This window comes from Aspergillus candidus (genome assembly GCF_002847045.1).
Source record: "Aspergillus candidus strain CBS 102.13 unplaced genomic scaffold BDW47scaffold_39, whole genome shotgun sequence".
Lineage (NCBI taxonomy): Eukaryota > Fungi > Ascomycota > Eurotiomycetes > Eurotiales > Aspergillaceae > Aspergillus > Aspergillus candidus.
Window position 1 is genome coordinate 109602 of NW_020194044.1, and position 27913 is coordinate 137514.

The following is a 27913-nucleotide window of genomic DNA, read 5'->3' on the forward strand; positions in this document are numbered from 1 at the left end:
GCCAACGATGTCGCCAACTCCTACGCCACCTCCGTGGCAGCCCGCACCCTCGAAATGTGGCAGGTCGGCATCCTCGCCACCATCACCGAGTTCGTCGGCGCTGTAGCCCTCGGATCCCGCGTCACGGACACCATCAAAGACGGCATCATCTCCCCCGACCGCTTCATGGGCAACCCCGGCACCTTCATGCTCGCCATGGGCTGCGCCGAGGTCGGCAGTGCCTTCTGGCTCATGTTCGCTACCACCTACGGCATGCCGGTGTCGACGACACAGACCGTCGTCGGCGCCCTCGTCGGCGTCGGCTTTGCCACGCAGGCGAAGATCAGCTGGGGCTGGGCCGACGGCAGCGTCTCCCAGATCGCCGCCAGCTGGGGCATTGCCCCCGCCATCGCGGGCGGCTTCTCGGCCCTCATCTTCGGGGTCCTCAAGTACTCGGTCCTCGAGCGCAAGGACTCCTTCAAGTGGGCCATGCGGCTCATCCCCTTCTACCTCGCCTTCACGGGCGCCATCCTCGCCCTGTTCATCGTCGTCGAGGCTCCCACCGCTCCCTCCCTCGAGGCCTTCGGCGCCGGCAAGGCGGCCGGAATCATCCTCGGCGTCTTCTTCGGCTGTCTCGCCATCGGATACATCTTCTTCGTCCCTTACTTCCACCGTCGTCTCGTCCGCCAGGACCCCCGGATCCGTCCCTGGCACATCCCGCTCGGCCCCTGGCTGATGAAGGAGAACTGCCCGCTCTATCTCCCCGGCAAGGGCGACAAGTTCGTCACCAACTACTACGAAGACGCCTACGGCGAGGAGCGCGCAGGCCAGAAGGACAAGAACAACAACATCATCGACAACGTCAACAGCATCAACAACGTCAACGGCGCCACCAACGAGAAATCCATCTTCTCCGCCGACGACGCCGTCAAGGCAGCCGAAGCCACAGACGTCGAACGCACAGCCATCTCAACCGCCTCCTCGCCTGAGATCCAGCCCCAGAAGAAATCCGTCCACATCGGACCCCACGAGCGCTTCCTCGCCCCCGTCGCGGACCTCAGCTGGCTGAACCCGCTCAAGATCTGGGGCTGGACCAAGTTCATCCTCCTGCAGGGTGTCACCCGCGACGTCATCACGCACGACTCGGCTCACCTCCGCTCTATCCATGCCCGCGCTCACCGCTACGACGACCGCGTCGAACATCTCTGGACGTACTGCCAGGTTGTCTCCGCCATCATCATGTCCATCGCGCACGGTTCCAACGATGTTGCCAACTCCGTTGGCCCGTGGGCTGGGTCCTACGCGACGTACCTCGCTGGCGAGGTCGACACGGAGGCTTCCACGCCTGTCTGGTTCCTCGTCATTGCCGGCCTGCTCCTCGGTCTCGGCTTCTGGTTCTACGGATACCACATCATGCGTGCGCTGGGCAACAAGATCACGCAGATGTCGCCGACGCGTGGTTTCGCGACTGAGCTGGGCGCGGCCATCACTGTGCTTCTTGCCTCGAGACTGGGTCTGCCTGTCTCCACGACGCAGTGCTTGACCGGGGCGGCCACTGGCGTCGCGTTGATGAATTATGATCTGGGCGCTGTCAATTGGAGACAGTTGGCGTTTATCTTTTTGGGCTGGGTGTTGACGTTGCCTTGTGCCGGGTTGGTTGCGGGCTTGATGTGTTTGATGGCGTTGAATACGCCGCATTTTTAGTCGTGTTGCTTTGTTTTTCTTAATATAATGCCCTGTATATAGATTTAGATTAGATTTTTTTACGATACGAATTTCTTGATGAAATCATTTGATGATATGTATTCATTCCATTCTTTGTACTCTGTATTTCAGTCTTGTGGAAATCGGGGATGGAAACGCGCCCTTAGCGATGAAATCGATGATATTAAGAGCCGTGGAAAAGCTTGCTTGATGGTTGAAAGAATGATCAGAATACAAACGATAAAATAGTGTGGGAAACGTCCTGCGGGTCAGCTGTAGTCACTTCCCAAGTCTGGTCATGTCTCGCTCATCCTTGGTCTGTCCTGGTTGACATTAAGAACCCATCCGTTCTAGTTAGAATATATTAGACATGAGAAGTGGATGAACACTGTAGTAAATATCATGTAAAACGTCTAGTATCGGTGTTCTCTTAGGTTTATCATTAATTTCTCTCGAGTCGGTTAAATATATATATATAGGAGCTCCCCAGTATAAATTAGCAGGATACAAATATTATACTACTCACACAGTGTATGGAGTACGCTTACTACCACTGGTTGACTATGATTTATCCAGCATGAAATACTTAAGTAAAAATCATAATTAATTCCGCTAAGAGGTATACAACATTAAAATCACAACCGAATCGTAAGGTTACTCCGCATCCAGCGGCGCCACGGGCGCTTGGTCATCAACCTGGATACCACCCCGCTTCTTCTCGTTGCTATCCCAGAACGGCAGACGCCATCCCCCCTCGTGCTCCGGGGTGGCCAGCCACAGACGCATGAGGTGGCGGCGCGGGGTGGGCGGGGCGTGGTCGGTGTAGGCGGTGCGGGCGTGCAGGACGTGCGAGTTGGAGACGAACTGGATGTCGCCGACCTCGAGGATCATGTGCAGCGAGACACGGTTGCAGGTGGCCTCCAGCACCTCGAGGGCCTCGACCTGGGCGGCCGACAGCGGTGGGATGACGCCCGCGTCGGAGAAGCGCGACAGCGACCGCACGTAGTACGGGTCCCACTTGGTGTAAACGCGGGGCGGCTTGGCGGCGTTGCCGTCGTCGCGCTCCATGTAGATGACGCTGGTGCGGATGTACTCGTCCTGGCCGGTGGATGTCTCGCCCTTGCGGTCGAAGTACCAGATGGGGTCGGTCAGGGTCTTGAGCACGTCGGGCCGCTCGGCGGCCAGGATGTTGTAGACGAGGTGGGAGGAGGCGATGTCGCTCTCGCCGCCCTCGAGGGCGCGGGCGATGCACAGCAGGCCGACGACGTCGGAGTCGTCGGCGTGGAAGAACTGGCGGGCGTTGGTGCGGTAGATGCGGACCGAGTCGATCTGGGTGGGGTCGTCGCCCACGTCCTTGACGTGGCCCAGCACGTGGCCGCGGCTGTTCTGGCTGACGAAGTAGCCCAGGTAGGTGCCGAGACCCATGTAGGCGACGGCGGACTTGTGGTTGCCCCATTTCTCGACGGGGAAGCCCTTGAAGAGGATGAAGCCCTTGCCGTCGACGAGATCGGCGCGGAGTTGATCGAGACGGCCGGCGAGGTTGGGGAGGGGGAAGTTGGACTATCAACGTGAGTGGGTGTTTTTTTTTTTTCCAGCGGACTACTCAAAGAAAAGCATACCTTGGAAATCCCGGTCAACGGAATCTTATTGTTCAGGAAGTTATCGCTGGCGACGCTCAACTCCTCGATCTCCTCCGAGGTAAATCGATGGGTCCAACGCTCGGGGGTGTTGCGATAGTCCTCGGGATCCCAGACGGTGGGACCCTCGATCTTCTTGGGGAACTTCTCAAAGGGCACGAGATGGTCGTAGAGGGGAGCATGTTGGCCGGTGGTCTTGAGCCCATCGGGGAAGACGTCGAGGGGGACCGCGGCGGGCTGCTGTGTGAGGGTGGCCATATTCGTGGACAGGGTTATAAAGCGAAGAGAGAAGACAGTCAAGTGATCGATTGATCCGGTTGATTGAGGGGAGGAGTGACTACGAAGTGGTCAACCCCTCCATTTTATACCCCGATTTGATGACCCCTCGATGACCATGCCATCCCCTCTGGTCCCCCGCTTCTGCCGTGCATCCGGTCAACTCGGGCGAAAGAGGAACCCGCCAGGACGGTTGATTAGTCCTCGTCATCGAAGAGAGAGGTCGCAAGTAGTGGGCATGATGGCGTGCCCGGCGATGATCGTTGCGGAGTGGAGGGGGGATCATTCAACTACACTATAGGGCATGGGCGCCGACAGCTGGAGAAGAGCCGTGATTGGCGGTGATGGCGCAATCAGAGGGGGTCGATTGGGTGATGGCCCCGTAGGACAGGTACCCCAATCAGATTGTTGATGAAGGATTCTCTGCTCTTCTGGTGCTCCATGATAGTCCACTCGACCCGGTTGAAGTCAAATGAGGTCAAGAGGTCGAGGAATGAGTTATCGTAGAGTCTCAGTGAGAGTTTTGAAAGAGGATCAGGTGGTGGACTCGGGCGAGAGGTCGACTTGCGGAGGGTTGTTTTCGTCCTTCCATCTGTCCATCTGTAGCCACGGGTGTCATCTGTCTGACGTCGGCCGGATGAGAAGAGAGTGATTCATAAATTTCTCTTCTCTCTCTCTCTCTCTCTCTCTTCTTTTGTCAATCTCTTTGATTGTTGATGTTGAGGAAGTCATGTGACCATGCCTTGGCGATGTTGGTGATTTTGCATATATCCCGTGATTCTCATCCCGTGATTCTCATCCCGTGACTTAATACCGTGACTTTCCATCCCGTGACTTTCCATCCCGTGACTTTCCTTCCCGTGACTTTCCTTCCCGTGACTTTCTTTCCGTGACTTTCTTTCCCGTGACTTTTTCTTTCCCGTGACTTTCTTTCCCGTGACTTTCTTTCCCGTGATTCTCATCCCGTGACTTTCATCCCGTGACTTTCCTTCCCGTGACTTTCCTTCCCGTGACTTTCTATCCCGTGACTTTCTATCCCGTGACTTTCTATCCCGTGACTTCCCTTCCCGTGACTTCCATCCCCGCCCTCATTACGGATCCTGAGACAGTGTCTCCTTCTCTCCTACATAGGAGCCGGAGCACATTCCGCAGTCATTCCGGATCCCTCCCCTCCTTCATATCGGTCAAGTCTCCGACGGACAAAGAACTTCCACTGCGGAGAACCATGTCCGTGTCGAGTCGGGGGAACTGATAGGAAGACAGACGGGGTCCGGTCGGGGTGCATGCATGAGGAAGATCATCTTTTGTCTGACACACCGGTCAGATTGATTGAACCAAGGATTCATCAAAGGGGAACACGGATGTAACACTTGCGATGGAGTACGGATGGAACCATCCCTGATTCCGGGTGGATTCCTCCAGCGTCATCAGTACCCTCCGGTATTGACCATGATCCTCGTATTATTCCGACTAACTCCAAACTAGTCACTAGTAAACACTGCCAATCTGGGGCGGTCTGGTTCGTATGATACTCTTGATCTGCTGTCAGACACTAAATATATCAAAGTATACGGAGGATACGGCAGGTGGAGGGGGGGCTGAAGAGAGCTGCAGCCCCCAAGAAGATGCATGAGTGGCGGAGTATTAGACTGGTTTAAGGGGATATTATGGGGAGTCTCAGTGGGTTATTTACGGAACCAACCAATACGATGGAAGTCCCACTAGAATGTTCCATCTGCTCCATCCTGGTCTGGCCATCCGGGTGTATCAGAACGTATCATACTGTATAGCACTGGGTATGACAGGTAATCTACTCCCAGAGAGACACGTCAAAGGGGGGACAACCCCGTCCCGATACCGAGCAGGACGGTATGTAATGATACACTCCGCCCCTTGCATCCCCCCCATCCTGCCTCCTGCCTGGGGGGCCAAGGCTGAAACGGGGCAGGGAAAGGGAGGGCGGCGGCCTTAATAAAGGGGCGCCTGAATCAGACCACGCTGGCCTTTAAAGAAGCCAACTTCCCTCTTCCTCTTCGCTTCTTCCATCAACCTTCCGTCCTCCGTCTCTTCTATCCATCAGACCACTTGTCCTTTTCTCTCTCTCTCTCTCCCCCCCCCCACTCTTCTTCTGACTCAGACGGTCTGGCCGTCTGTTTTCGGTAATGACACCGTGGTCTTTCACCTGACCTTTCCTGACCTCGTACTTGCCTTCTTCTTTGTCTTCCATGCCCTGTGATCCATCATCGTGATCATCTCCATCTGAATCAACACATCGGAATTCAATTCCAATATCGAACACAATATCCTTCAGTCGATCACTGGATCATGGAATCTCACATCATGGAAGACAGCTTCTCGCCGGCGGACTCGGTCCCCAGCTCTCCCGAGTCGGAGATGCCCCTCACCGTCTCCCCCGCCGACACCTCTTTACTTGAGGTCGACGAGGATGAGAAGACGGACGAGAAGAAACCCGCCAAGAAGAGGAAGTCATGGGGTCAGGAACTCCCCGTTCCCAAGACCAACCTGCCTCCACGGTATGCTCATCTATCAAAGGAAGGAAACGGTAGAGATACTAATGGATCTAGAAAACGGGCCAAGACAGACGACGAGAAGGAGCAACGCCGCATCGAGCGCGTCCTCCGGAATCGCGCCGCCGCCCAGACTTCGCGTGAGCGCAAGCGTCTCGAAATGGAGAAGCTCGAGAATGAGAAGATCCAGATGGAACAACAGAACCAGTTCCTCCTCCAACGTCTCAACCAGATCGAGGCCGAGAACAACCGACTCAACAAGCAAGTCGCTCAACTCTCGGCCGAGGTCCGTGGTTCCTCTCGCGGCAGCACCCCCAACCGCACCATCGCCTCCCCGCCTTCGCCCTCCCCCACCCTCACGCCCACCCTGTTCAAACAGGAGCGCGATGAGCTCCCTCTCGACCGCATCCCTTTCCCCACCCCGTCCTCCCTCGCCCACGCCACCTTCTCCCCCACCCTCAAGCCTTCCACTCTGGACGAGTCCACCGATCCGGCACAACATCCTGCAGCGGTGTTGTGTGGCCTGCAGTGCCCGTCGGTGGACTCGACGCAGATGGAAGCGCCCTCCCCCTCTTTGACCTCGGCGTCGGCAGTGGATCTCACGCTGCAGATGACGCTGCGGCTCCTCTTTCTGACGATGACTTCCACCGCCTCTTCCACGGTGATTCTCCCGCTGACTCAGATCCTGCGGTCCTTGAAGACGGGTTCGCCTTTGACGTTCTCGACGGCGGAGATCTCTCGGCATTTCCCTTTGATTCTCTGGTTGATTTCGACTCCGAGCCTGTCCTCCCCCTCTCGGCCCTCGACCCGCCCCACGGTCTTCCGGATGAGACTGCTCGCTCGCCTGCTCGCTTGCAACCCTGCCTTGGCGCGTCCACTTCGTGATGCGACGGGCAGGGCCTTGCAGCGAGCGGTTAGCGCACGCGTCTCGCCGGCCGATCTGTCGGGTGTCGAGGCCGGAGCGGCGGATGGATGGAGCTGGGAGGCGCTTTTGACCTTGATCTGGGCCATCGATTGTCTCCAGACCCCGGGACGGCGCCGGCGCATTCTCAAAGGTCTTCAACCCGCGGGTACGGGTCGCAAGAATCGGGTGGGCAAATCCACTACTACTACTACTACTACTACTACTACTACTACTACTTCACGGACACGGCGTTATGGGAGCTCGTCACGGATCGACGAGTCCGTCACGTCTCTGCTGGGAAAGCAATGTTAGGATGTATTACTATGATAGCGTGTACTTTACAATTTAATACTATCTTCATACTTGATATAATCTTGGGGCCTTGTGTAAATGAATGAGTACCTTCTTTCTTGTAAGGGAGTTGAATGATTATCGAAAGACCCTTGTTCTTTCCCTTTTTTTACCCCCGAGTCTTACAAATGCACCCCGCAGTGTCTTCTTACTGTTCTCGACAATGTCCCGAAACTTTTGCCCAGTGCAAACACAATATACAATACAGTACTTATATAAAAAAAATGTGTACCAACGTTTGATCAAACAATTATCACATAATATATCCAAGATAAAATAACGCCCGAGTTAATCGACTCGTAGATCGAGCGTAGCAGATACATAGACATACTGCATACATACATACATACATGTGAAGATAATAAAAATAATATATGAACAATAATCATGGGGTATCGTAGATGGGCGGTTATCTCGCCCTTCTTTTTATCTCATCAGTTGGGGTTGTTCGTTGTTGGAACTTTTGACGGTGGGTAGTGGGGAGGTGGTAGGGAAAAGAGGGTAGGAGGTAGGAAGTAGGGGTAGACGATAGTAATGCCATCATGGATGCATGGAAAGATGGGTCCAATCAAATGGCAAACGACAGCGCAAACTGGTCAGGCGTGGGAGACGGAAAGAACACGTCCGGGTCTTCCTTGTGGGTGCACCGGATATGTCGTTTGAGTTGGTCTGTCGCTGTTAGCTTTGAACGAGAGACTTGAGAAGGGCACACAACATACCCGGTCGAGTAAAACTCTTGGTGCACCGTGGAAAGATGCATTTATGCCGACGTTCTCCGTGTGCTACGCGTGTTAGATGATGCGCAAGTAGGAGGATGATTGCAGGATGGATGCACTTACTGAGTCGGTGACTGGACATGTTGGATGACTGCGACGGTCAGTACTTCAGAATTATTATTAGTTCATGGATCGTGCACGTACATCGCCGGTTTGGAAGTTGCAGCCTGGATAGGTACATCGGAATGGCTTCTCGCCTGTATGTGTCCGCGAGTGGGTTTCTACACCGTTAGCTTTGGTTCTACAACAAGGAGGAGAGAGAGAGAGAGAGAGAGGAAGAAGATACATACTCAGCTCACTACTATCGGTAAACATCTTCCCACACTCCGAACACCGATAGGGTTTCTCCCCTCGATGGCTGCGTTCATGCCGCTCCAGCGTAGCCTGGCGTGCAAAGGATTTCCCGCACACCATGCATGTAAAATTTTTATCTGTCCCAGTCAGACACAATAAACCAAACAAGAACAGTCCCCAAGACTAGCGATAACTTACAGTTGCTATGGGTTAAAAAGTGTCCCTGGAGTTTGGACTTCTGCGAAAACGGTTCGTTCGGACGGTGACACCCCTCCCAGCAGCAATAGTAGCCCGGACCCTTGGCTCCGTCGACCGGCCCCATGTGACAGGACACGAGATGCTCCTGGAGCGCACAGGGATCGGAGAAGGTTGCACCGCAGATGGATCCGACGCCGTGTGACGTCCTCCACCGGCACACGGGCAGCTCGGGGTCGGCCGGGGAGAAATCCGGGCTGGTCAGTACGGACGAACCCCCGCCATCTAGCGGGGGAGGAGTCTCGCCGGCGCTTGACACCAACTGCGAGCTAACGCTGGATCGAGAGCGGCGGGAATAAGGAGAATACGGATGGGCGTGGATGTGTGCGTGGCCACGACACCGGTGATAGGAGCGGTGCGGTCCCTTTGCGGCGGGAGCGCTTGTGGGAGGGTGTACCGGATTTTTGCAGAGTTCGTTTAGGTTATGGGGAATGTGGAAGCAGGTGAATGCATCCGCGGCGTCGGCCGCCGGCTGGTCGGGTTGAACGGGGCAATTGGCTTCTTCATGGACGTGGAAATCCTGGCAGGTCGAGACGTCGGGACACATCCCCAGCATGTGGAACACGTCCGCCGGATTGACATGGTTCTGGAGAGGGTAGGTCCCTGGGAGTAGATGGCCGTGATGGTCTTTGTAGAGGTCGTGGCAGTGGAGGTGATGGGACGGGTGCGGATGGCAATGGGCGACCGAATTCTGGGGAGCGGGAACGAAAGGTGCAGCCGGGGGATACATCGCTCCCGCGGCTGGAGGGTTGGTCCCGGACAACTGGTTCTGGGGCTGCTCTAGATGGTTCGACGAAAGCAGGCCTGTGTCCAAACCGTAGGGAGCCCCCAGCCCTAACAGGGACTCGAGGCTCTGCTCCGGGGCGGCGGTGTGGGCGTCACTAAAGCAGTGGCCATCGAAGCAGAGCAGGTCGGTATGGCAGTCAGTATCGCAATTGGTATCGCAATTGGTATCGCAGGCGAGGTCACAGTCAGGATCGCAGTCGGCTTCACAATCGGCATTGCAGTCAACCTCGCAGTTAGGTTCCTTGCAACCACCGGCACAGTGATCATCATCGCAGTGCGCATCGTCACAACCGGTCTCATCGCAATGGGTATCGTCGCAGTGGGTATCATCACAGTGGGTATCGTCACAGTGGGTATTATCGCAATGGGGGGCAGAGCACGCCGTGGTTTGATCGCATTCGACAAACCCGTCACAGACCGACGGGCACGTTGTCGAGCAGTCATCGGCATCGCAGCAGGGATCCTCGTCACCACACTGGTCGCGTGAGGGGTGATCTTCCTCGGGGCACCTCAACGACGTCGCTGCGGGCACGGTGTCACTCTCCTGGGGTTCTTGTCCGTCGAGGTGGAAGGCGTCCCAATTGCACTCGAGGCAGAAGTCATCCTTTTTGGTGTGGGACGCCATGGTGTCGATTAAACGGGTTCGACGGTATCGTCCGATCCCTAGAAAACGCACACGCGTAGATCTCCGCCGTCCGAGAATTCCAATCCAGCAATTGACTATCGACTCGAGTAAGAAAAAGTGTGAAGGCGGGGGATGACCGGATCAATCGGGTTGTCAGTCCGAGACGCTACTGTTGGGGCACGAGATGGATCAGCGCGGGTGTTCTTCCTTCAGCCCGGAGATTTGTGCACTTTCTTCAGGCGGAGGGACAAAATCAGTCGGAGAATAAAGTCACATTCCAGATTAGGAGGAAATTGGACGGTGCGTCACGATCGGCTGGGACGAGAAAAGCGGAGAGGATGTGAGGACCTTGAGGGTGGAGATCGTCCAGACTATTCGGAGAACCGGTTTGAGGGATAAGGAACTTGATTTGAGTCTGAGTAGGGAAAGCGATGGATGCTATCTGTCATAGAATTGCGACGGAGACATCGTTGCATCTGTTCGTCGTTGTCGTCGTCGTGGTCGTCGTCGTGGTCGATGTGGGATTGAGGAGTTTGATAGAGAGAGAGAGAGAGAAGAGAAGAGAAGGACCTTGGGAGAAAGTGGACTATAGAGTGGAGGAGTCCACCAATCATGGACTGTCGTTCCATGCCACTATCACCCTCTTGGCGTGGAGTTGGCACCCTGAAAAATCAGCCAAATCGGGTCCAGGAGAAAGACAGATGACACTCCGGATGGGTGATGATATGTGGAGAATGAAATCCAAAAGTCTACACCAATTGCATCAACAGGATAGTCAGATTTGTCTTCCATATGATTTTGACTCGAATTGGTGCCTGAGTCTGACAGATCCGGAGGGGCTTATCGTGATCGTTATCGGTATCGTTATCTCTGCTGCTGAGTAATCCATTAATTGTGCTGAGTAAGCTATCCTTCCTGCTGAGTAATTTGCATGAACGGAGCTACAACCTCAGGCACCAACCATATTCCGGCATCGGCGGATGACTCATTCGGAGCGGAACAACCTGCGGGGCGATCGACAGTGGGGGAAGCAGTATGTGTCATGCCTATCGATCTCCCATCGTGAGTTCTTTAGAGTCGAATTGTTTTCTACCGTTGCATTGTTCAATTCCTTTTCTCTTACAATCTTCTGACTCTATTCCATCATGTCCAACAAGATCTGGTTGCGTGCCGAGACCAAGCCGGCTGAGGCCCGCTCTGCCTGTCAGTGCCCAGTGCCCAGTGCCCCGCCATCTGTCGCGTATCGCATAATCCTGACCAGCTCTAGTGACTCCCACCACCACCAAGGCTCTGATTGATGCCGGTTACCAGGTCACCGTGGAGCGCTCTACTCAGCGCATCTTTGATGGTAGGTTTTTTCTCCGGTCGGGTCAGATGATTGCTAACTAACCCCGTGCTTGTAGACCAGGAATTCGCCGACGTATGCTCGTTGCTCTACGTCCCTGTCCCTCCCCCCGAACAATGTCTAACACGGTCTAGGTGGGAGCCCCTCTGGTCGAGGAAGGTTCGTGGGTCAAGGATGCCCCCAAGGACGCCTACGTTTTGGGTCTGAAGGAGCTGCCCGAGGACGACTTCCCCCTCGAGCATGTCCACATCTCGTTTGCGCATTGCTACAAGCAGCAGGGTGGCTGGGAGAAGGTCCTCAGCCGGTGGCCCCGTGGCGGTGGTACTCTCCTCGATCTGGAGTTCCTGACGGATGACGCCGGACGCCGCGTTGCTGGTACGGGTGTTCTTCAGATTGCGACGGGTTTGACGAAATGCTGACTGGAGTCGTAACAGCTTTCGGCTGGTCCGCTGGCTATGCGGGTAGGTATCTTCCCCATCCGCACCGACACTCAATATACTGACTCGAACCAGGCGCCGCTCTCGCCGTGAAGAACTGGGCGTGGCAGCTGACGCACCCCGAGAATGAGTCTCTGCCCGGGGAGACGCCCTATGCCAACCAGGACCTGCTGATTGAGTCGGTCAAGGAGACGGTTGAAGCCGGCAAGAAGGCCGCCGGCCGTCTTCCCAAGGTTTTGGTCATTGGAGCGGTGAGTGGACGTCTACCCCGTCGGTTCGTTCGTGGCTAATGATGTCCAGCTGGGCCGCTGCGGCAACGGTGCCGTCCAATTGGCCAAGGACGTCGGAATTCCCGAGTCCAACATCATGCAGTGGGATATGGCCGAGACCAAGAAGGGTTAGTTGTCTGGTTTTTCTTGACTCTGTCTGTACTGACACTCTCAGGTGGTCCCTTCAAGGAGATTATTGAAGAGGCCGACATCTTCATCAACTGCATCTACCTGTCGGCGAAGATCCCTCCCTTCGTCGATGCCACCTCCCTCTCCTCGCCGAACCGTACCCTGTCGGTCATCTGTGACGTGAGCGCCGATACGTAAGTGACTTTATCCTGTCTGTTGCTCTTATGTCCTACTAAACCCATGTAGTACCAACCCCAACAACCCCGTCCCCGTCTACACCATCACGACCACCTTCGACAAGCCCACCGTGCCGGTCATCCTGCCCGCGGGCACCCAGGGTCCCACGCTCAGCGTCATCAGCATTGACCATCTGCCCTCGCTCCTCCCCCGGGAGAGCTCCGAGATGTTCAGCGAGGCCTTGATGCCCAGCCTTTTGCAGCTGAAGGACCGCCAGAACGCCCGCGTGTGGAAGCAGGCCGAGGATCTGTTCAAGGAGAAGGTGGCCACGCTGCCCGAGGGTATGCTCTCGTAGATGATTTGTGTTATAGTGGATATACAGGAATAGAGAGCTAAAAGTCTGGCATGATTGGCCTCGATATGACCTCGATACTTTCTTGTTTCTCTGCCTTGTTGCCGTGTTGCCCGAGGCACGTAGAACATGATGAGTCACCCGAACCCAACCAATCGGAGCGCGTAGAAATGACGCCATGCGATGTCGGCGCCTCAGGCCCAATAGGTACTCTCCGCCTGCCCGATTGGGTCAGATCAACGCTCGTCTCTTTCATACTCCATAATAATCAGTTCAAGTTGTTGACTTCAACTCTCGCTCTTTTCTCCCCTCCCCACTCTTATCGACCTCGCCATGAACCCGCTCCAGAGCATATCTCGCTCCGCTCCCCGGGGCTTCACTGCCTGGACCCGTCCCCGAATCGCAGCCAGGACGACTGCCTTCTCCCCCCGCTCGTCCACACGGTTTCCCGCGCCGAGATCGCTCCATCGCGCCCCAATCCGCAAATCTCAAGTACCCTCCGCCGCCGCCGCCTCGCAGGACTCGTCCAACCCCGCCCTCTCCTTCCCTTGTCTTGACGCGCAAGAAGCCAAGTCGGCTCTCCTCTCGACGAGATCGCTCGAATCCGGTCCGGAGCCCTCCTACACGACGGGCAAGCATGAGCAGTTCCACTGCGAAGACCCCCTGCTGCTCGACTGGGGTGGCGTGCTGCGCGAGTTTGACGTCGCCTACGAGACATGGGGCCAGCTGAACGCCGACCGGAGTAACGCCATTCTGCTCCACACTGGTCTGTCGGCTTCGAGTCACGCCCATAGCACCGAGGCGAACCCGAAGCCCGGGTGGTGGGAGAAGTTCATCGGGCCCGGGAAGCCGCTAGACACGGATCGGAACTTCATCATCTGCACGAATGTCCTCGGCGGCTGCTACGGTAGCACGGGGCCCTCGTCGATCGACCCGTTGGACGGCAAGCGGTACGCAACACGGTTCCCCATCCTGACGATCGAGGACATGGTGCGGGCCCAGTTCCGGCTGCTGGACTCGCTGGGCATCCAGAGTCTGTATGCGTCCGTGGGGTCCAGCATGGGCGGCATGCAGAGTCTCGCCGCCGGCATCCTCTTCCCCGAGCGCGTCGGCCGCATCGTCAGCATCAGCGGCTGCGCGCGCAGCCACCCCTACAGCATCGCCATGCGCCACACGCAGCGGCAGGTGCTGATGATGGATCCCAAGTGGGCGCGTGGCTTCTATTACGACTCGATCCCGCCGCACTCGGGGATGAAGCTCGCGCGCGAGATTGCCACGGTCACGTACCGCAGCGGGCCCGAGTGGGAGAAGCGGTTCGGCCGCAAGCGCGCCGATCCCAGCAAGCAGCCGGCGCTCTGCGCTGATTTCCTCATCGAGACCTACCTTGACCACGCGGGTGAGAAGTTCTGCCTCGAATACGACCCGAACAGTCTACTCTACGTCTCCAAGGCTATGGACCTGTTCGATCTCGGGGACGTACAACAGGTCGAGACCAAGCGGCGTCGGGCCGAAAATGCCGCCAAAATCGCTCAGGGTGGCAAGGACCTCGGCTATATCGACGTCGCCTGCAGCCTGACGCTGCCGGACCAGCCCTACGAGGAGCAACCGTCCGTGACGGCGTCCACACCCGCCATGGACGAGGCCCTCTCCGGCGAGGAGTCCGCCGCGACCCCGCCCGCCGACCTCGTCGCCGGCCTGGCCCCGCTGAAGAACCACCCCGTGCTGGTCCTGGGTGTCTCCAGCGACAGTCTCTTCCCTGCCTGGCAGCAGCGGGAGATCGCCAGCACGCTGCGGGCGGCCGGGAATGACAACGTGCAACACGTCGAACTGGGCGAGGATGTATCCCTGTTCGGACACGACACGTTCCTCCTGGATCTGAAGAACATCGGCGGTGCGGTCGGGAGATTCCTCTCGTGAGTCGTGGGTGTTCTCGAAAGTGAGATGATGATGACGATCTTTTCCTTCTTCTTCGTTTCTTTGCGTGCGTCGTTTGAGATAGATAGATACCGAGCATATGGTTTAGTATACGGTTTAGCCTTACTTTATCTGTAAATAGTATAACGGGAACTTGCCCGATAAAATTTATAGTGTTGCAGCCAGCACTGAATGCATTTTTTGCCATACAACTCCACTTCCTGCTTATGCCGCTCTGTGCTTGTGCCCCGTAGGGCGGAATAAGATCGCTGAATTACATACCTATCATTCCACGCCTTCAAACAAAAGCGAATAGATTGATGCTCAAGTAGCATAGGAAATGAGACCAGAAACGATTGGTTGATAACATGTCCATATGAAATACGCATACTGAAGTCTTATTGCTGTCTAGCTTGACTAAGAGAAACTTAGCGGACGGGGATGCAACACGATGAAAAAAAAAAGCCAGAGATCAATTAGATTCAACTAGTTCGCAAGGTAAATGTAAATGTAATGTCCAATCGTATATATCCGTATCGTTCGTGAATGCCCCGTTCGTGAAGCCTGTTAAGCCAAGATAGAGTCTACATGACCGTACACCCCGCACTCTGACACTGCTCCAAATAAGTCATATCCTCAGCAGATGGGCTCAAGTCCGTGAGCTTTCGCTTGACACCCTGGATCTTGATATCCTGGTCACCCTCGGGATGTCTCCAGCGAAGATACTGTGCTTTAATGGAATTGATCTCTACCGCGTCGATGGACCACTCGCCGCTGCTGACGGACACGACGGTGTTCGAGTCTGGGAAGTGGAAGTCTGGCAGGTAGATCTCTGTGACGGCGTTTTCCCCGACGGAACCTTTCTGGCCCCGGAGGGTCATGGTGAAGGTGCAGTTGCGGAGGTCGAAGAGGTGCTTTGTGACGGTGCCGTTGGTGGTTACCGGGCTGGGCCGGAGGAAGGCTTGCGCCGCGCGATAACCGACCTTGTCTGGGCTGGCCTGTGACACATCCGACGTGATTGACGGGGGACGCAGTGCGCCTTTCAGATTGTGGGGCCCGACATTTTCGTCGCTCAGGCTGTTGCGACTCTCTGAGTAGGTCGGCGAGTGCCGGTTGGTCTGGGACTGCGACTCTGGATCTAGGGCTAGTAGGTTGCCACTGGGGAGCTCAAAGTCGTCGACCGAGTAGATGGAGAGATCCTCGCCGTTCCAGTTGTCGCCCCATTCGTGATTGTTCTGCACAGTTAGCTGATGGCGCTGGGAGGATGGATGGGCCACTTACCGACGAGGTGTACAGCCACAGAGTAAAGCCGTTGCCCGTGCTCCCTTCCAACGCGAAATGATTCGCGTCCATGGCGCTGATCTGGCTGCTGTAATCCCCAGTCCGGTACGCATATCGGTCGTCCATATCGTAGGGAATACCGATCTCGGAGAAGACCATTGGACGACGGCCCATATATTCGAGACTCTCGTCCCGTAGGAACTTGAGCTGGTCGCGCAGACAATTGCGGATCGCCGTCTCGCCGATTTTCAACGCAAAGGCGGGCGTATAGTACTTGCCGCGAAGCACTCCGATCACGTCGACATTGTAGAGCCGGTTCCTGTACGATCAGCATGGGCGACCACGGTGGGGCTGGGGACGGGGAGATGAGGAACTCACCAATGTTTCGTTAGGAGGGTCAGGCCATCGTAGTAGTGCACCGCGTGGACCATATTCGGGTCGTCGTCAGGGGTACCCTTGAGCGCCGGAGGCACCTCCATGACCGGGGGCTGGCAGAACATGATCGACTCCGGCCACACCCCGCGAATGGCGTCCCGGTACGCGCGGTAATGGTCCATGAAATAGGTATTGGTGAAGACGTCATAATTCAACGGATTTCCCGACTGGGGGTGCTTTGCAAAGTAGTCGCTTCGCAGCAGTTGGTCCGACGACGGGTCCCAGACCCCGTGCTGCGCCCAGAGACATTCACCGAGCTTCCAGCCGGGGTCCCGCTTCCAGCCGTACTTGTGGTCATCATAGTCCACTGGGAGCCACGCCGATTCCCCCTCCGGATCCACCAACTCCTTGCCCGTCTGGTGCGGACCGAACCCCCCGAAGGCCCAGGTGGTCTCCTCACAGGCGCGCCCCGAGCCCGTCAGCATGGCCTGAAACGCGGTGGGGGACGTGCCGAGCTGGAGCCGCTGCTCCGCGGGAACGACAGAGATATCCTGGACTCCGATCAACCCCCGATGGGGCTCGTTGATGCTCTCCCAGCCGATGACCACATCGGGTTCCAGATCCCCGGCGTCGTGGATGTGCTGGGCGAGGTACTTACACGCGGCAATAAAGTGGCCTTGCAGGTAGTCCTGAATGTTCACGCCATCGATGACGGCCTGGGGCGCGAAGTCTCGGCCGCCCCAAAAGAGGGTGAACATGGTCTGGCAGACCAGGCGGGTATAGTTGGTGCTCCAAATCATTTTTGGGAATTCGGCAGGGTTGTCAGCGGTGTTTTGGACCATCGCGGCCTCGGTTTTCTTGAACCCGCGGGGATTGAGACCCGCAGCGTAGAGCGTCCACGCGGGGGCTCCCGAGCCTCCGGACAGCCTAGACCACTGGCAAATAGGTTAATGAACCGTCCGGACCGGGGAGTTTGTGAGTTCGCGGTCACCTACCACATCCTGATGCGGGTCCATGAAGACGTAGAACTGGTAGTGCTTGGCAATGCGGAGCACCTCCACGGTGAAGCGAACCCACTCATCATCGTAGATACCCGGGCCCTCATGTTCGATTGCCTCCCAAGTGAACAGATATCGGATGGTATTGTAGCCCCATTTCCGCAGACGGGCGAAGTGAGTGTGGGCGTCGTCAAGGGAGAAGGGTCGACCGACGAAGGAGACGTGATCGGCATCGAAGAACCGGTCGGCGACGTGGGATGGGGTATCAGGATTCCGAGGATACTTGCATTCGCCGGCTACATTGATCCCACGGAGCGTCACCTCTCGATTCTGCGGGTCTCGAAAGGTCTGGCCATCCACCCTGATGCGGAACGGAGACATTGTGGGTGGATCCGGGGGGGAAGCGATGGAGTTTGAGGGGTTGACAGTACAATGGAGCTCGTCGGGATGTGGGATATCATCCAGGGCCTTATATAACCTACTATAATGAACAAGTCAGTGAGTGATGAGCTGGTGTCGGTGAGGCATCCATCCTCATACCGGACGAACAGGAGGCCGAGGAGGGCGCTCGGTAGATGGAGAGGATGTAAAACGAGGGGTTACCCAATGCCCGACTCCGTCGATAAACCAACCAGACCTAGACAAAGGGTCTCAAAAAATGGATGATAAGAGAGAAGAGAAGAAGATGAAGCCAGAGATGAAGATGAGATGAAGCAAGAGAGCTCAGGCTGCCTCAGGTTGCGCAGGTCGACAACTGATTAGATAAGCTGATAAGTGATAAGGGAGGGACTAACCCGATCGGGAAATATGAGGATAAATTGTACACAAACGATGGGATGGATTAGATCAGGGATTTATGCGTCATGTTACTTCAAAGCCCTAACTCAAGAGATACAGATGAGGATGAAGATAGAGAAGACGCTGATGCTACGTGGTCGGGCCAGACACTTACAGGAGCTATGACTGACTCCAACCGGGTTGAACCTTGCTGCCCTAGACTGGACCTGACGGGACCCTTGCTGGCAAAGGAGGGGTTACTCTGTGGCTTGACATCATCCGGATCAATGTAGGACAAGGTTGCACTGTGAAGATGAGGTTAATATCGAGAGATAACCGACTGCGATCAGCCGACGAGGCCCCCCTGTCTGGTGCAGTCAACCCACATCGAGAACGGACTTCCAACTGAGGGGAACGAAATCCTAAAAAGGAGACCCAGAGGGGCAGATGATGAGGATCGATCAATCGGGGCAAAGTACTTCCTGCAAATCTGATCGACCTCATGGAACCCAACAGAGAGCGTTGGTCTGTCGTGTTACATTTGGGGGTAAGATTGACCTATCAACCTGTTGTTTACGGCTTACTTCATTGGAGGGGGGCAAGTATCCTCCAGGCGTCCTGCAGGAATGATCGAGGCTGTTGTCTCAACTCCTTTCCTTTCCAGCTCTTTTAAACTCTCTCTGACCTCTCTCCTTTCCTCCCTTTCTGCACTCTCGATGTTTCCGTTGACCTCCCCTTCACTGACTCGAGTTTTTGGTTTGTTATCATGCGTTTCTCGGCCTGGTCCCTTCTCCTGACGGTCGCATCCTCCGTGACGGCGGTCAAGGTGAACCCCCTGCCGGCGCCTCGGTCTATCGAGTGGGGATCGTCGGGCCCCAAGCATGTCTCGGGCCATCTGGTGCTGCGCACCTCCAAGGATACTCGCGATCATCTTCTGACAGAGGGCTGGAATCGCGCCTGGGAGACCATCGTCAAATTGAGATGGGTCCCTGCGGCCACCGAAGCCCCCATCTCGTCCTTCCAGCCCTTCCCCTCCGCCACCCCATCGGGTCACGTCCATGGGAAACGCGCGCCCACCCCGTCGCTGCACTTCGTCGACGTGGTGGTCAAGGACCTGCAGGAGGACCTGCAGCACGGCGTGGACGAGTCGTACACCTTGGTTGTTGATGAGGCCTCCAGCAGCGTGGTCATCAAGGCCCCCACCGTCTGGGGCGCCCTGCACGCCTTCACCACCTTCCAGCAGTTGGTGATCGACGACGGGCATGGCGGTCTGATCCTCGAGCAACCGGTCCGCATCGAGGACGCGCCGCTGTACCCCTACCGCGGTATCATGCTTGATACCGGACGCAACTTCGTCACCCTGGGCAAGATCCGGGAGCAGCTGGACGGGATGGCACTGTCGAAACTCAACGTCCTGCACTGGCACCTCGAGGACTCGCAGTCCTGGCCCATCCAGATCGACGCGTACCCGGAGATGACGCGCGACGCCTACTCGCCGCGTGAGGTGTATTCCCACGCCGACATGCGGCATGTGGTCCACTACGCCCGCGCCCGCGGCGTGCGCGTCATTCCTGAGATTGACATGCCCAGCCACTCGTCCTCGGGCTGGAAGCAGGTCAACCCGGAGATCATCGCCTGCGCCGACGCCTGGTGGTCCAACGACGTCTGGGAGCTGCACACGGCCGTCGAGCCCAACCCGGGCCAGCTCGACATCATCTACCCGGGAACCTACGAGGTCGTGCGCAACGTTTACGAGGAGCTGTCTACTATCTTCCCCGATAACTGGTTCCACGTCGGCGGCGACGAGATCCAACCCAACTGCTTCAACTTCAGCCGCCACGTCACCGACTGGTTTGCCGAGGACCCGTCGCGCACCTACAACGACCTGGTCCAGCACTGGGTTGACAAAGCCGTGCCCATCTTCCGCAGCGCCCGCGAGGACCGGCGTCTGGTCATGTGGGAGGACGTCGCTATCGGCACAGAGAGTGCGACCGACGTGCCCAAGGACATCGTCATGCAGAGCTGGAACAAGGGCCTCGAGAACATCGACAAGCTGACGGCCGACGGCTACAACGTCATCGTCTCCTCCTCCGAGTTCCTCTACCTGGACTGTGGCCACGGCGGCTTCGTCACCAACGACCCGCGCTACAACGTCATGACAAACCCGGACGAGAAGATCCCCAGCCTCAACTACGGCGGCGACGGCGGCTCGTGGTGCGCGCCATACAAGACCTGGCAGCGCATCTACGACTACGACTTCACCACCAACCTGACGGACGTGCAGAAGAAGCGCATTGTGGGCGCAACCGCCCCCCTTTGGGCCGAGCAGGTCGACGACGTGACCGTCTCCTCCAAGTTCTGGCCGCGCGCGGCGGCGCTGGGCGAGCTTGTCTGGTCCGGCAACCGCGACGACAAGGGCCGCAAGCGCACGACCCAACTGACCCAACGTATCCTGAACTTCCGCGAGTATCTGCTGGCCAACGGGGTGCAGGCCGCGCCACTGGTGCCCAAATACTGTCTGCAGCATCCGCACGCGTGCGATCTGTACTATAATCAGACGGCGGTTGAGTAATGTGTAGTACATAGGAGTTAGCAAACTAGCCTGGGGCCGTCAGACTAGGCTAAAGTATTCGAAGAATATAATCATCATTTCAATCCAAACTAGACGCCATGCACTTCGTAGGCCAACCCCTGTATAGATGACATCATGTCATGTGATCCGTTTGCACCGTTTGTCTCGACTCCTGACCAGGACAGCTTCGGCTTCATCTCCATACCAACAACCGTTACGGACCTGACACTCAACCATGCCCTCGCACCCGCGATAATACGCCATTATGTCGTCTCTGTCTTCAGCCTCGTCCGGCGCAGCTCCCTCCACCCCTACCCACATCCGCATCTTCACCCTCAACTGCTGGGGCCTGAAGTTCCTCGCCAAACACCGCAATGAGCGCCTCTCCGAGATAGGGCGCCAGATCGCCCTGATCTCCCCACCGCCCGACATCGTCGGCTTGCAAGAATGCTGGACACAGCAGGACTACGACGCCATCCGGCACGCGACCCGCGACATCCTCCCCCACGGCAAATTCTACTACGGCGGCATGATGGGCGCCGGGTTGGCCATCCTCTCGCGCTTCCCCATTGAAGACTCCAGCATGTTCGGCTACCCCCTCAACGGCCGCCCGACGGCCTTCTTCCGCGGCGACTGGTTCGTCGGAAAGGGCGTCGCTTGCGCCACCGTCCGCTTCGGTCCCCGTCCCCGCGATGTCGCCGCGGTCTTCTGCACCCACCTCCACGCCCCCTACGAGCGCGAACCCCACGACAGCTACCTCTGCCACCGCACCGCCCAGGCCTGGGAGATTGCCAAGCTAATGCGCGCCGCCGCCGAGCGAGGCCACCTCGTCGTCGCCCTCGGCGACTTCAACATGCTGCCCTCGTCGTTCGCCCACGCCCTTATCCGCGGCCGCAGCCCCGTCCGTGACGCCTGGCAGATCATCTACCCCGATTCGTCCGTCGGACCGGCCGACCACCCCGAGGAGAAACGCCGTAATCGTCCCGTCCCGTCCGCGGAGTTCAACCTGCGCGTCAACGGCGCCACCTGCGACGGCAAGTACAACACGTGGCGCTGGTCGGAGGCAGACCGGAAACGTCTCGCCCGCGAAGACGTCGCGGTGAATCCGGAGGCGGCGGACCCGCGCGGCAAACGTCTGGATTATATCTTTGTCGGTGATGGGGGCTCCGCGCTAGGGGATGATGCGGACACCCCGCGGTGGAGCGTCGAGTCAGTGCATCTGGGCATGACGCAGCGGCATCCGACGCTGCGGTGTTCGCTGAGCGACCACTTCTCTGTCGAGGCTGTGATTACACGCACACCGACGAAGGCAGCTGCGGAGTTGGAGAAGGATGCCCAGCGGCGTGGCGTGCAGACCCTGGGCGCGGAAACCTACGATCGCATCCTCGAGATGATCGCCACGTATGTCGTGCGTGAACGGACCCAGCGGCGCTGGCGACTCGCGCACTTCGTGGCGTCGGTGCTGGTGTCCATTGGGTGCTTTGTCGGGGTGTGGTGGACGGGAAACAACCTCGCGTATGTGGCGTTCATCTTGGTCCTGGTGAGCACGCTGAGTTTCGGGGCGGGGATCCTGGACGGCTTGATCGGGGGGTTGTTCGTGTCGAGTGAGTTGAGGGCGTTGAAGGAGTTTGAGTGGGAGGTGCGGAACGCGCGAGCGTTGGCTGTTGCTGCTGGGGTGGGAGAGGGGGAGAGGCTGGAGTGAGTTGCCTTCTTGTATGTGTTTATCCTTATATTGCATTTTACATCCACGTGTCTACTGAATAGATTGGACATGATGGTTAATAAATAATAGATCAATTCTCGATCGGAAGATAGCATTCTGTGATCGCGCAAAACAACTCGTCCCTAGTATAAGCGAAAGACAGAGACATCATCCGCAAACGCATCTCCAGCTCAACCCACGGCTTTTTTTAAAGCCTACAAGGGTCACAAGTCCCAAGTTAGTTCTCAGCACACTCCCTCTTGCGCACGTCGAACACCTTCAGCGTCTCCTCCGCAGCCTTGACACCGCTGAGCACCATGGCTCCAAAAGTCGGACCCATACGATTGAAGCCATCGATCTCCGACAGCTCCATCCCGCCAATGATCAGTCCCTTGGTCACCTCACGCGTGTTCTTGACGATCGCGTCCTCCGCAGAGTTCATATCCAGGCCGCGCATGCCGCCCAGCTTGTCGATCCCACCCATCGACACGAGCCGCTTCGCGGAGAAGGCGCCGAACGGGCCGTCGTGGCCAGTCGTGGACACCACGATCGGCGCGTTGATCGTGTTGGGGTCCATGCACGACTGGTCGTCGTGGTGCATCGTCACCAGCGTCCAGTTGACGACGACGCCGGCGATGCGTGCGCTTTCAGGGCCGGAGCTGCCCGGTCGCGTGATGAGATCCTCCACGCTTGTCGCGTTGAAGAGCTTCACGTTCGGGAAGGACAGCACCTTGCTGAGCAGCGTGGATGTGAACAGCGCTGCGTGCTTCACTACCACGTAGTTGGCATTGTCGGCGTCTTGCTCGAATGGCACGCCGAGCTCGCGGAGGAAGACGTCCGCTGGTCGGCGCATGACCATTGCGGAGAAGAGTTGGCCGCCGAGCCAGGCTCCGCCGCCTGTTGCCCTGTTAGTACTCTATTCTGCGGTTTGGCCTTCTATGGAGGTGTCGAGACGTACCAGGGGAGACGTTCGCCTCGATGATGGCGATTTTCAAATCCGGTCGCGCCTTAGCCAGCACATACGCTGCGCTCAATCCGCACGATCCAGCCCCGACAATGACGATGTCGCTCTCGGCGTAGCGGTCCAGATCCTGGAAGTAGCGGCGCGTCATGGCGCGGGACACCTGGCTCTCGCGGATGGGCGCAAAGCGGAATTCGTCCCACTTGCTTCCGAACCGGTCGAGCAGCTGGGTCTGGGGGACATCGTCGGCGGGGAGGCCTCGGGGCACGACGATGTCCTTCTTGGTGGCAGCGGGGGCCGCGACGGTCTCGATCATGGCTGCTGGGGGAGACATGTTTGCTGGCTGGAGTGGGGAACTGGACACTGTTAGCCATTCCACGTGAAAGGGACGAGGGAAGGCATGATCCTTTCGCTGGTATTGTCCAGATCAAGTTGTGACCGTATAATCTCAGAACGAACCCGTCGTGGATATATCATATCTGTAGGTCTATGATATACCCACGACAGGACGAACACCGGCCCATGCCCAGACGTTACCTGAGATACCTTGATCGTGCGAAGACGAGTCCAGCCAAAAGTGCATGGCTTCCATCGGTAGATTTGCAGAGTGACCCGTAGGTCGGGCGGAGGGGATTACATTGTCCCTGGACGGTGTTAGTGGTTCTTCATCTATTGGGGTGAGAGGAGGACTTGTTGGTGCAGTGTACGAGTGTGAAACTATGCTGATGAATGTGCTTTGAAAAATCCAGAGATAGAATGGATCGGACGGGGAGGGGCAATTTAAAGGGATCCATCTATGGATTCCCCGCTTTTGAGACACTTGATGAAGTGATATCACAGTGAGTCATCGTGAAGCCTATTTTCCGTCTTTTAAACTCTGTTATCCCCACCTGTCCCGATTCCGCCCGGATTGCACTGTATTTGGCCTCCGGTGAAGCCGGCGGGGTAGTATCCTGCATGCTTGGCTGCTGTGCGATGGCATCCTTTGCTATGATAGAGGGGCAGGGTGCATGACCAGATATCTAGTCGCAGGTTGGGTATTGGTGCTGGTGGTGGGTCAGAGTAAGACAGGGGACATAGCCGGGAATATATTGGACAACCACGTCGGACAGATTACGGGGGTATAGAACGGTAGGACTCCATGCATTTTAGTTAGAAGGAAATGGGAATGTCGATTTTAGAGCGTGGGTTCCATGGAATGAGAGGTCCGTTTCGATCAATCCATCCTTCACACTTCTGTTGTTCATGGGTGTCCCTTAGAACCCACGTGACCCCGCTAACCCTGGTTGACCTGAACATAGCCATAACCGTGTATTCAAGCATCATGAGGGGCAGGTACAATTAGATACCATAGAACCAGGAACTCGAAGCGACTGATTGGCGGATCAATCTTGGAAGATAAAAGACGTGAGATCTAGAGGGCTGAGAAAACTCCTTATCGTAGTGATGTTAGAGTGACATCACTATCTGTAATCATGGGTTTGCTCCGCCGGTATTTCTCTTTAAGAAATCCGGCCGAAAGAAGGACGAACGGTTTCTCCGGCACATAAACCAGGGTGATGACGTATCCAACATGGTACTACCAGGATTCGCTGCCATTATGATAATTTCCCAGCGATTAATCGATCAACACACGCGTTGCTTCGTGCATCAGCTCGAGATTTTTTCACAGCCCGATCAGACCCTGGTAAAACCCGGACCGCGTCTTCAACAGTATATTCCGGAACCATAGTCAGCACTCGAAATTGAGTGTCGTGTGCAGACACAGCATACTCCAGTTGTTGGATTATCCCAATGGCAGACATCGGGAAAGACACAAGATCCGACCGACAAGATCATGGACATGCTGCGAAACAAGACCCCGACGGGCCCAATGATAGGGACAACAAACTCATCAATGACCTTTTCAATATAATTCGGTCGGCCGACGAGAGGCACACACGGACGCTACTACAGATGATCCGTCGACATGCCACTATCCAGGAGGTTCGCGCATTTATGGATAGCGTGGTCCCCAGGAATGCGACAGCGGAGACAAATGGCACTTGGCTGCCCACAGCTCGGGGGACGAAACGCAGGGCGGATGCTGAGACCGGGCGACTGGAGCATCGGTCCAAAGTCATGGACATCGATTATATGTGTAACATGGCTTATTTCAAGGTTCCTGCTAAGCCATGGACAACTGTGACCGATGATGATAACTTGGTCTCTCACCTGGTGTCATTGTATTTTACCTGGGACTACCCATTTTATGCCTTTGTCGACCGCGACATTCTTCTGAGATACATGATTATAGGAAATGTGAACTCCGATCTTTGCAGCCCGTTTCTGGTCAACGCCATACTTGCCAATGCATGCGTAGGGATTCCGGATGCTACTCTTAGAACCCGAAGGAAGGCTGATGCGATTCGCGCGAACAGATGTACGCCGAAGGCTCAGAGATCAATATGACCGCCGAAGATGTCGATACGATGAGCACGAAATTTCTGGCAGAGGCGGAGCGGCATTTGGGAGCCCACCAATTCGACAGAGGCTCCGTTGTGCGCTTGGCTTCGTTACAGGCTGCCTTGCTTTTGTACGAGAGGTGAGCCATTCCCGAGACCCTATGTCGCCGATGTCGGCCAAATAATAAAGCTGATGAGCCTGCTGCGCAGATACTCCATGTCCGGAGAAGATGGTAATGGTTATGCATTGCTCAATCTTGCTATTGACCTGGGAGAGGCTTTGGGTATTATCAACGGTCCAAAGTTGAACCTCAGCAAGACACACATGACGGAGGATATGATATCGTCGATCAAGCGAACTGCGTGGGGACTGTTTCAAGTGGACACGTGAGTGAAATCAATATCCCTTCGACGTGGCGACGGGATGATAATAAAGGGTCCAGGGTCGTTCACGCAAACTTCCTCCGACCATGTCGCGTCAACGAAGTCAGCATCGACCGTATCGCGCGTGATGACTCTGACAAAGATGAACAGTGGGTACCTTATCCCATCGATGGACAGGCACGGCCGTTCTGGATGAGCGAGTATTTCGACGAGTCTTGCAGACTGTCATATATTGCGAGAGACATATGCCACATATATCACGAAAACGTAGAGCCCGGCATTGATGTTGTTGAGCGCAAAGAGCACTTCTACAAGAGCCTAAGACAATGGGAAAGCGAATTACCCACGAAGTTTTCTGACACCAAGACCCTGGCACCACATTTTGTCCTGCTGAAGTTCGTGATGCCAATACAACGACTCTCAGTTTGGCGATTCAAGCTAACAATTTCATGATAGAATGCGCTACCACGCTCTCACCATCATCTTGTCGTTCGAACATTTCCAGGGGGCTGTCCCCTGCGATGCTCGCGGATGGCAACAATCGCATGGAAAATACAGTGGAGTCGTCGATCCCCACGCGCTCGAGACGGCCCTGTCCTCCGCACGCGAGATCTCGGCTCTCGTTCGACTGCATCGGTGCGAATTCGGGATCCGTCGCTCCCACCAGTACGTTATGTACGTCATTATGCTAGCGCTCTTCACCATGCTTGAGCACCAGTCATTCGACGTACTCGACCGTGATTTCCTTTCTCTGACCAGCGCATTCTCGATGATCTACCACAACACGCCGGTGGGGAGAAAGCTGTTTCCGGTCTTCCGCCAATCCGTCACCGTGCGCACCGGTGGGCGACCAACATTTGATTTCGTCGAACTCGCCCACCAGGCACAGGGGCTCGCTGTGCTTAGCGCTTTCTCCGATACGTCTGCCCAGCAAGGGGGTTACCGCAAAGCCCAACGGGAGCTGTATGCTCGCGACCCCGATCTCTGTGGTCCGGAAGATCATTCGCCGGATCAGTTACCACCCATGGAGGAGATGCTCAGGATGTACGAGCGTCTCAGTGTGGGAAAGGAATTGAATCCGCACACCCCGCCATCAGAAGCATTCCGCTTTTCACCGTCGGACAACTCTGGCTCCTCATCCGCATGACACCATGTCCTTGGAGATTGTTCGTGGGGACTTGGGAGGCACTACATTCCCACGGCCTCGCTATAAATAAAATCCTAGAAGAGTGGAGCGTGCAGAATCAGCTACGGGTTATGGAGAGTCCGTCAGCAAGAGGGTATCAGAGGATCGACTTGAACTCATTGTTGGTCATAGCCAATAATTGCATGGACCCCAGGAGTAAGTTCGACGAGGAAGACGAAGGAAAACCCATGCTCTGTTTTTTCAATTACCCTTGAAACCCCAGGATGTTGCGTTCGATCCTTTGTGGGGTAAGTTGTCACACCAACTTCGAGGGATGAAGAAGAAGTTGGTCAGCCCGTCAAGGTTGTTTCTCTGAAACGCACAAATTACGGTTCATCCGTTGCCCTCTTCCTCAGCATGGCCCCTGCACTATAATGAGCATTGTCCACGATCTGGCAATCCAGCTTCCACTCCAATACTCTCGAGCTGGTCTTCTCGAAAACTCAGAAGGGGTCAATCAATCCGTTGAAGACTGTGTGAAGTGCACTGTGGTCC

At 56.3% G+C, this 27913-nt stretch overlaps 11 protein-coding genes across 11 annotated transcripts; 7 read left to right on the plus strand and 4 right to left on the minus strand.

Annotated features, from left to right (window-relative positions):
* The first annotated feature begins 297 nt into the window (after nucleotides 1-297).
* Nucleotides 298-1743, plus strand: BDW47DRAFT_109347 (inorganic phosphate transporter). The gene has a single exon (XM_024813447.1). It carries the CDS (start codon nucleotides 469-471, stop codon nucleotides 1681-1683), a length of 1215 nt encoding a protein of 404 aa, XP_024670044.1. The 5' UTR covers nucleotides 298-468; the 3' UTR covers nucleotides 1684-1743.
* A 519-nt stretch (nucleotides 1744-2262) lies between these two features.
* BDW47DRAFT_54338 (TauD/TfdA family dioxygenase) lies at nucleotides 2263-3823 on the minus strand. The gene is made up of 2 exons (XM_024819279.1): nucleotides 3303-3823; nucleotides 2263-3243 (listed from the first exon to the last, which is right to left on the minus strand). The coding sequence occupies exons 1-2, from the start codon at nucleotides 3576-3578 to the stop codon at nucleotides 2338-2340; spliced, it is 1182 nt and encodes a 393-aa protein (XP_024670045.1). The 5' UTR covers nucleotides 3579-3823; the 3' UTR covers nucleotides 2263-2337.
* A 1998-nt stretch (nucleotides 3824-5821) lies between these two features.
* hacA (transcription factor HAC1) lies at nucleotides 5822-7009 on the plus strand (the record flags this gene model as incomplete). The annotated part of the gene is made up of 4 exons (XM_024815291.1): nucleotides 5822-5828; nucleotides 5944-6130; nucleotides 6182-6642; nucleotides 6678-7009. The coding sequence occupies 4 exons, from the start codon at nucleotides 5822-5824 to the stop codon at nucleotides 7007-7009; spliced, it is 987 nt and encodes a 328-aa protein (XP_024670046.1).
* A 607-nt stretch (nucleotides 7010-7616) lies between these two features.
* BDW47DRAFT_54366 (uncharacterized protein) lies at nucleotides 7617-10330 on the minus strand. Its single transcript, XM_024819280.1, has 6 exons — nucleotides 8648-10330; nucleotides 8446-8586; nucleotides 8300-8376; nucleotides 8219-8246; nucleotides 8099-8161; nucleotides 7617-8048 (listed from the first exon to the last, which is right to left on the minus strand). The coding sequence occupies exons 1-6, from the start codon at nucleotides 10113-10115 to the stop codon at nucleotides 7948-7950; spliced, it is 1878 nt and encodes a 625-aa protein (XP_024670047.1). The 5' UTR covers nucleotides 10116-10330; the 3' UTR covers nucleotides 7617-7947.
* Nucleotides 10331-11201: 871 nt separating this feature from the next.
* lys1 (saccharopine dehydrogenase (NAD+, L-lysine-forming)) lies at nucleotides 11202-12891 on the plus strand. Its single transcript, XM_024813448.1, has 9 exons — nucleotides 11202-11318; nucleotides 11383-11463; nucleotides 11519-11535; nucleotides 11595-11835; nucleotides 11895-11921; nucleotides 11973-12148; nucleotides 12198-12294; nucleotides 12342-12489; nucleotides 12542-12891. The coding sequence occupies exons 1-9, from the start codon at nucleotides 11261-11263 to the stop codon at nucleotides 12825-12827; spliced, it is 1131 nt and encodes a 376-aa protein (XP_024670048.1). The 5' UTR covers nucleotides 11202-11260; the 3' UTR covers nucleotides 12828-12891.
* Nucleotides 12892-13151: 260 nt separating this feature from the next.
* On the plus strand, nucleotides 13152-14943 carry BDW47DRAFT_109355 (homoserine O-acetyltransferase family protein). Its single transcript, XM_024813449.1, has one exon. It carries the CDS (start codon nucleotides 13158-13160, stop codon nucleotides 14739-14741), a length of 1584 nt encoding a protein of 527 aa, XP_024670049.1. The 5' UTR covers nucleotides 13152-13157; the 3' UTR covers nucleotides 14742-14943.
* Nucleotides 14944-15213: 270 nt separating this feature from the next.
* Nucleotides 15214-18043, minus strand: BDW47DRAFT_54402 (sterylglucosidase 1). Its single transcript, XM_024819282.1, has 5 exons — nucleotides 17933-18043; nucleotides 17390-17873; nucleotides 16398-17329; nucleotides 16020-16338; nucleotides 15214-15973 (listed from the first exon to the last, which is right to left on the minus strand). The coding sequence occupies exons 2-5, from the start codon at nucleotides 17771-17773 to the stop codon at nucleotides 15323-15325; spliced, it is 2286 nt and encodes a 761-aa protein (XP_024670050.1). The 5' UTR covers nucleotides 17774-17873; nucleotides 17933-18043; the 3' UTR covers nucleotides 15214-15322.
* Nucleotides 18044-18935: 892 nt separating this feature from the next.
* Nucleotides 18936-20741, plus strand: BDW47DRAFT_127595 (beta-N-acetylhexosaminidase; the record flags this gene model as incomplete). Its single annotated transcript, XM_024816738.1, has 1 exon — nucleotides 18936-20741. One exon carries the CDS (start codon nucleotides 18936-18938, stop codon nucleotides 20739-20741), a length of 1806 nt encoding a protein of 601 aa, XP_024670051.1.
* A 111-nt stretch (nucleotides 20742-20852) lies between these two features.
* BDW47DRAFT_54522 (inositol phosphosphingolipid phospholipase) lies at nucleotides 20853-22602 on the plus strand. Its single transcript, XM_024819284.1, has 2 exons — nucleotides 20853-22454; nucleotides 22534-22602. The coding sequence occupies exon 1, from the start codon at nucleotides 21007-21009 to the stop codon at nucleotides 22441-22443; it is 1437 nt and encodes a 478-aa protein (XP_024670052.1). The 5' UTR covers nucleotides 20853-21006; the 3' UTR covers nucleotides 22444-22454; nucleotides 22534-22602.
* Nucleotides 22603-22681: 79 nt separating this feature from the next.
* Nucleotides 22682-23738, minus strand: thiA (thiamine thiazole synthase; the record flags this gene model as incomplete). Its single annotated transcript, XM_024816739.1, has 2 exons — nucleotides 22682-23340; nucleotides 23402-23738. The coding sequence occupies 2 exons, from the start codon at nucleotides 23736-23738 to the stop codon at nucleotides 22682-22684; spliced, it is 996 nt and encodes a 331-aa protein (XP_024670053.1).
* A 1236-nt stretch (nucleotides 23739-24974) lies between these two features.
* BDW47DRAFT_54447 (transcription factor domain-containing protein) lies at nucleotides 24975-27734 on the plus strand. Its single transcript, XM_024819283.1, has 5 exons — nucleotides 24975-25762; nucleotides 25825-25988; nucleotides 26059-26235; nucleotides 26292-26627; nucleotides 26689-27734. The coding sequence occupies exons 1-5, from the start codon at nucleotides 25199-25201 to the stop codon at nucleotides 27377-27379; spliced, it is 1932 nt and encodes a 643-aa protein (XP_024670054.1). The 5' UTR covers nucleotides 24975-25198; the 3' UTR covers nucleotides 27380-27734.
* Nucleotides 27735-27913: the final 179 nt, after the last annotated feature.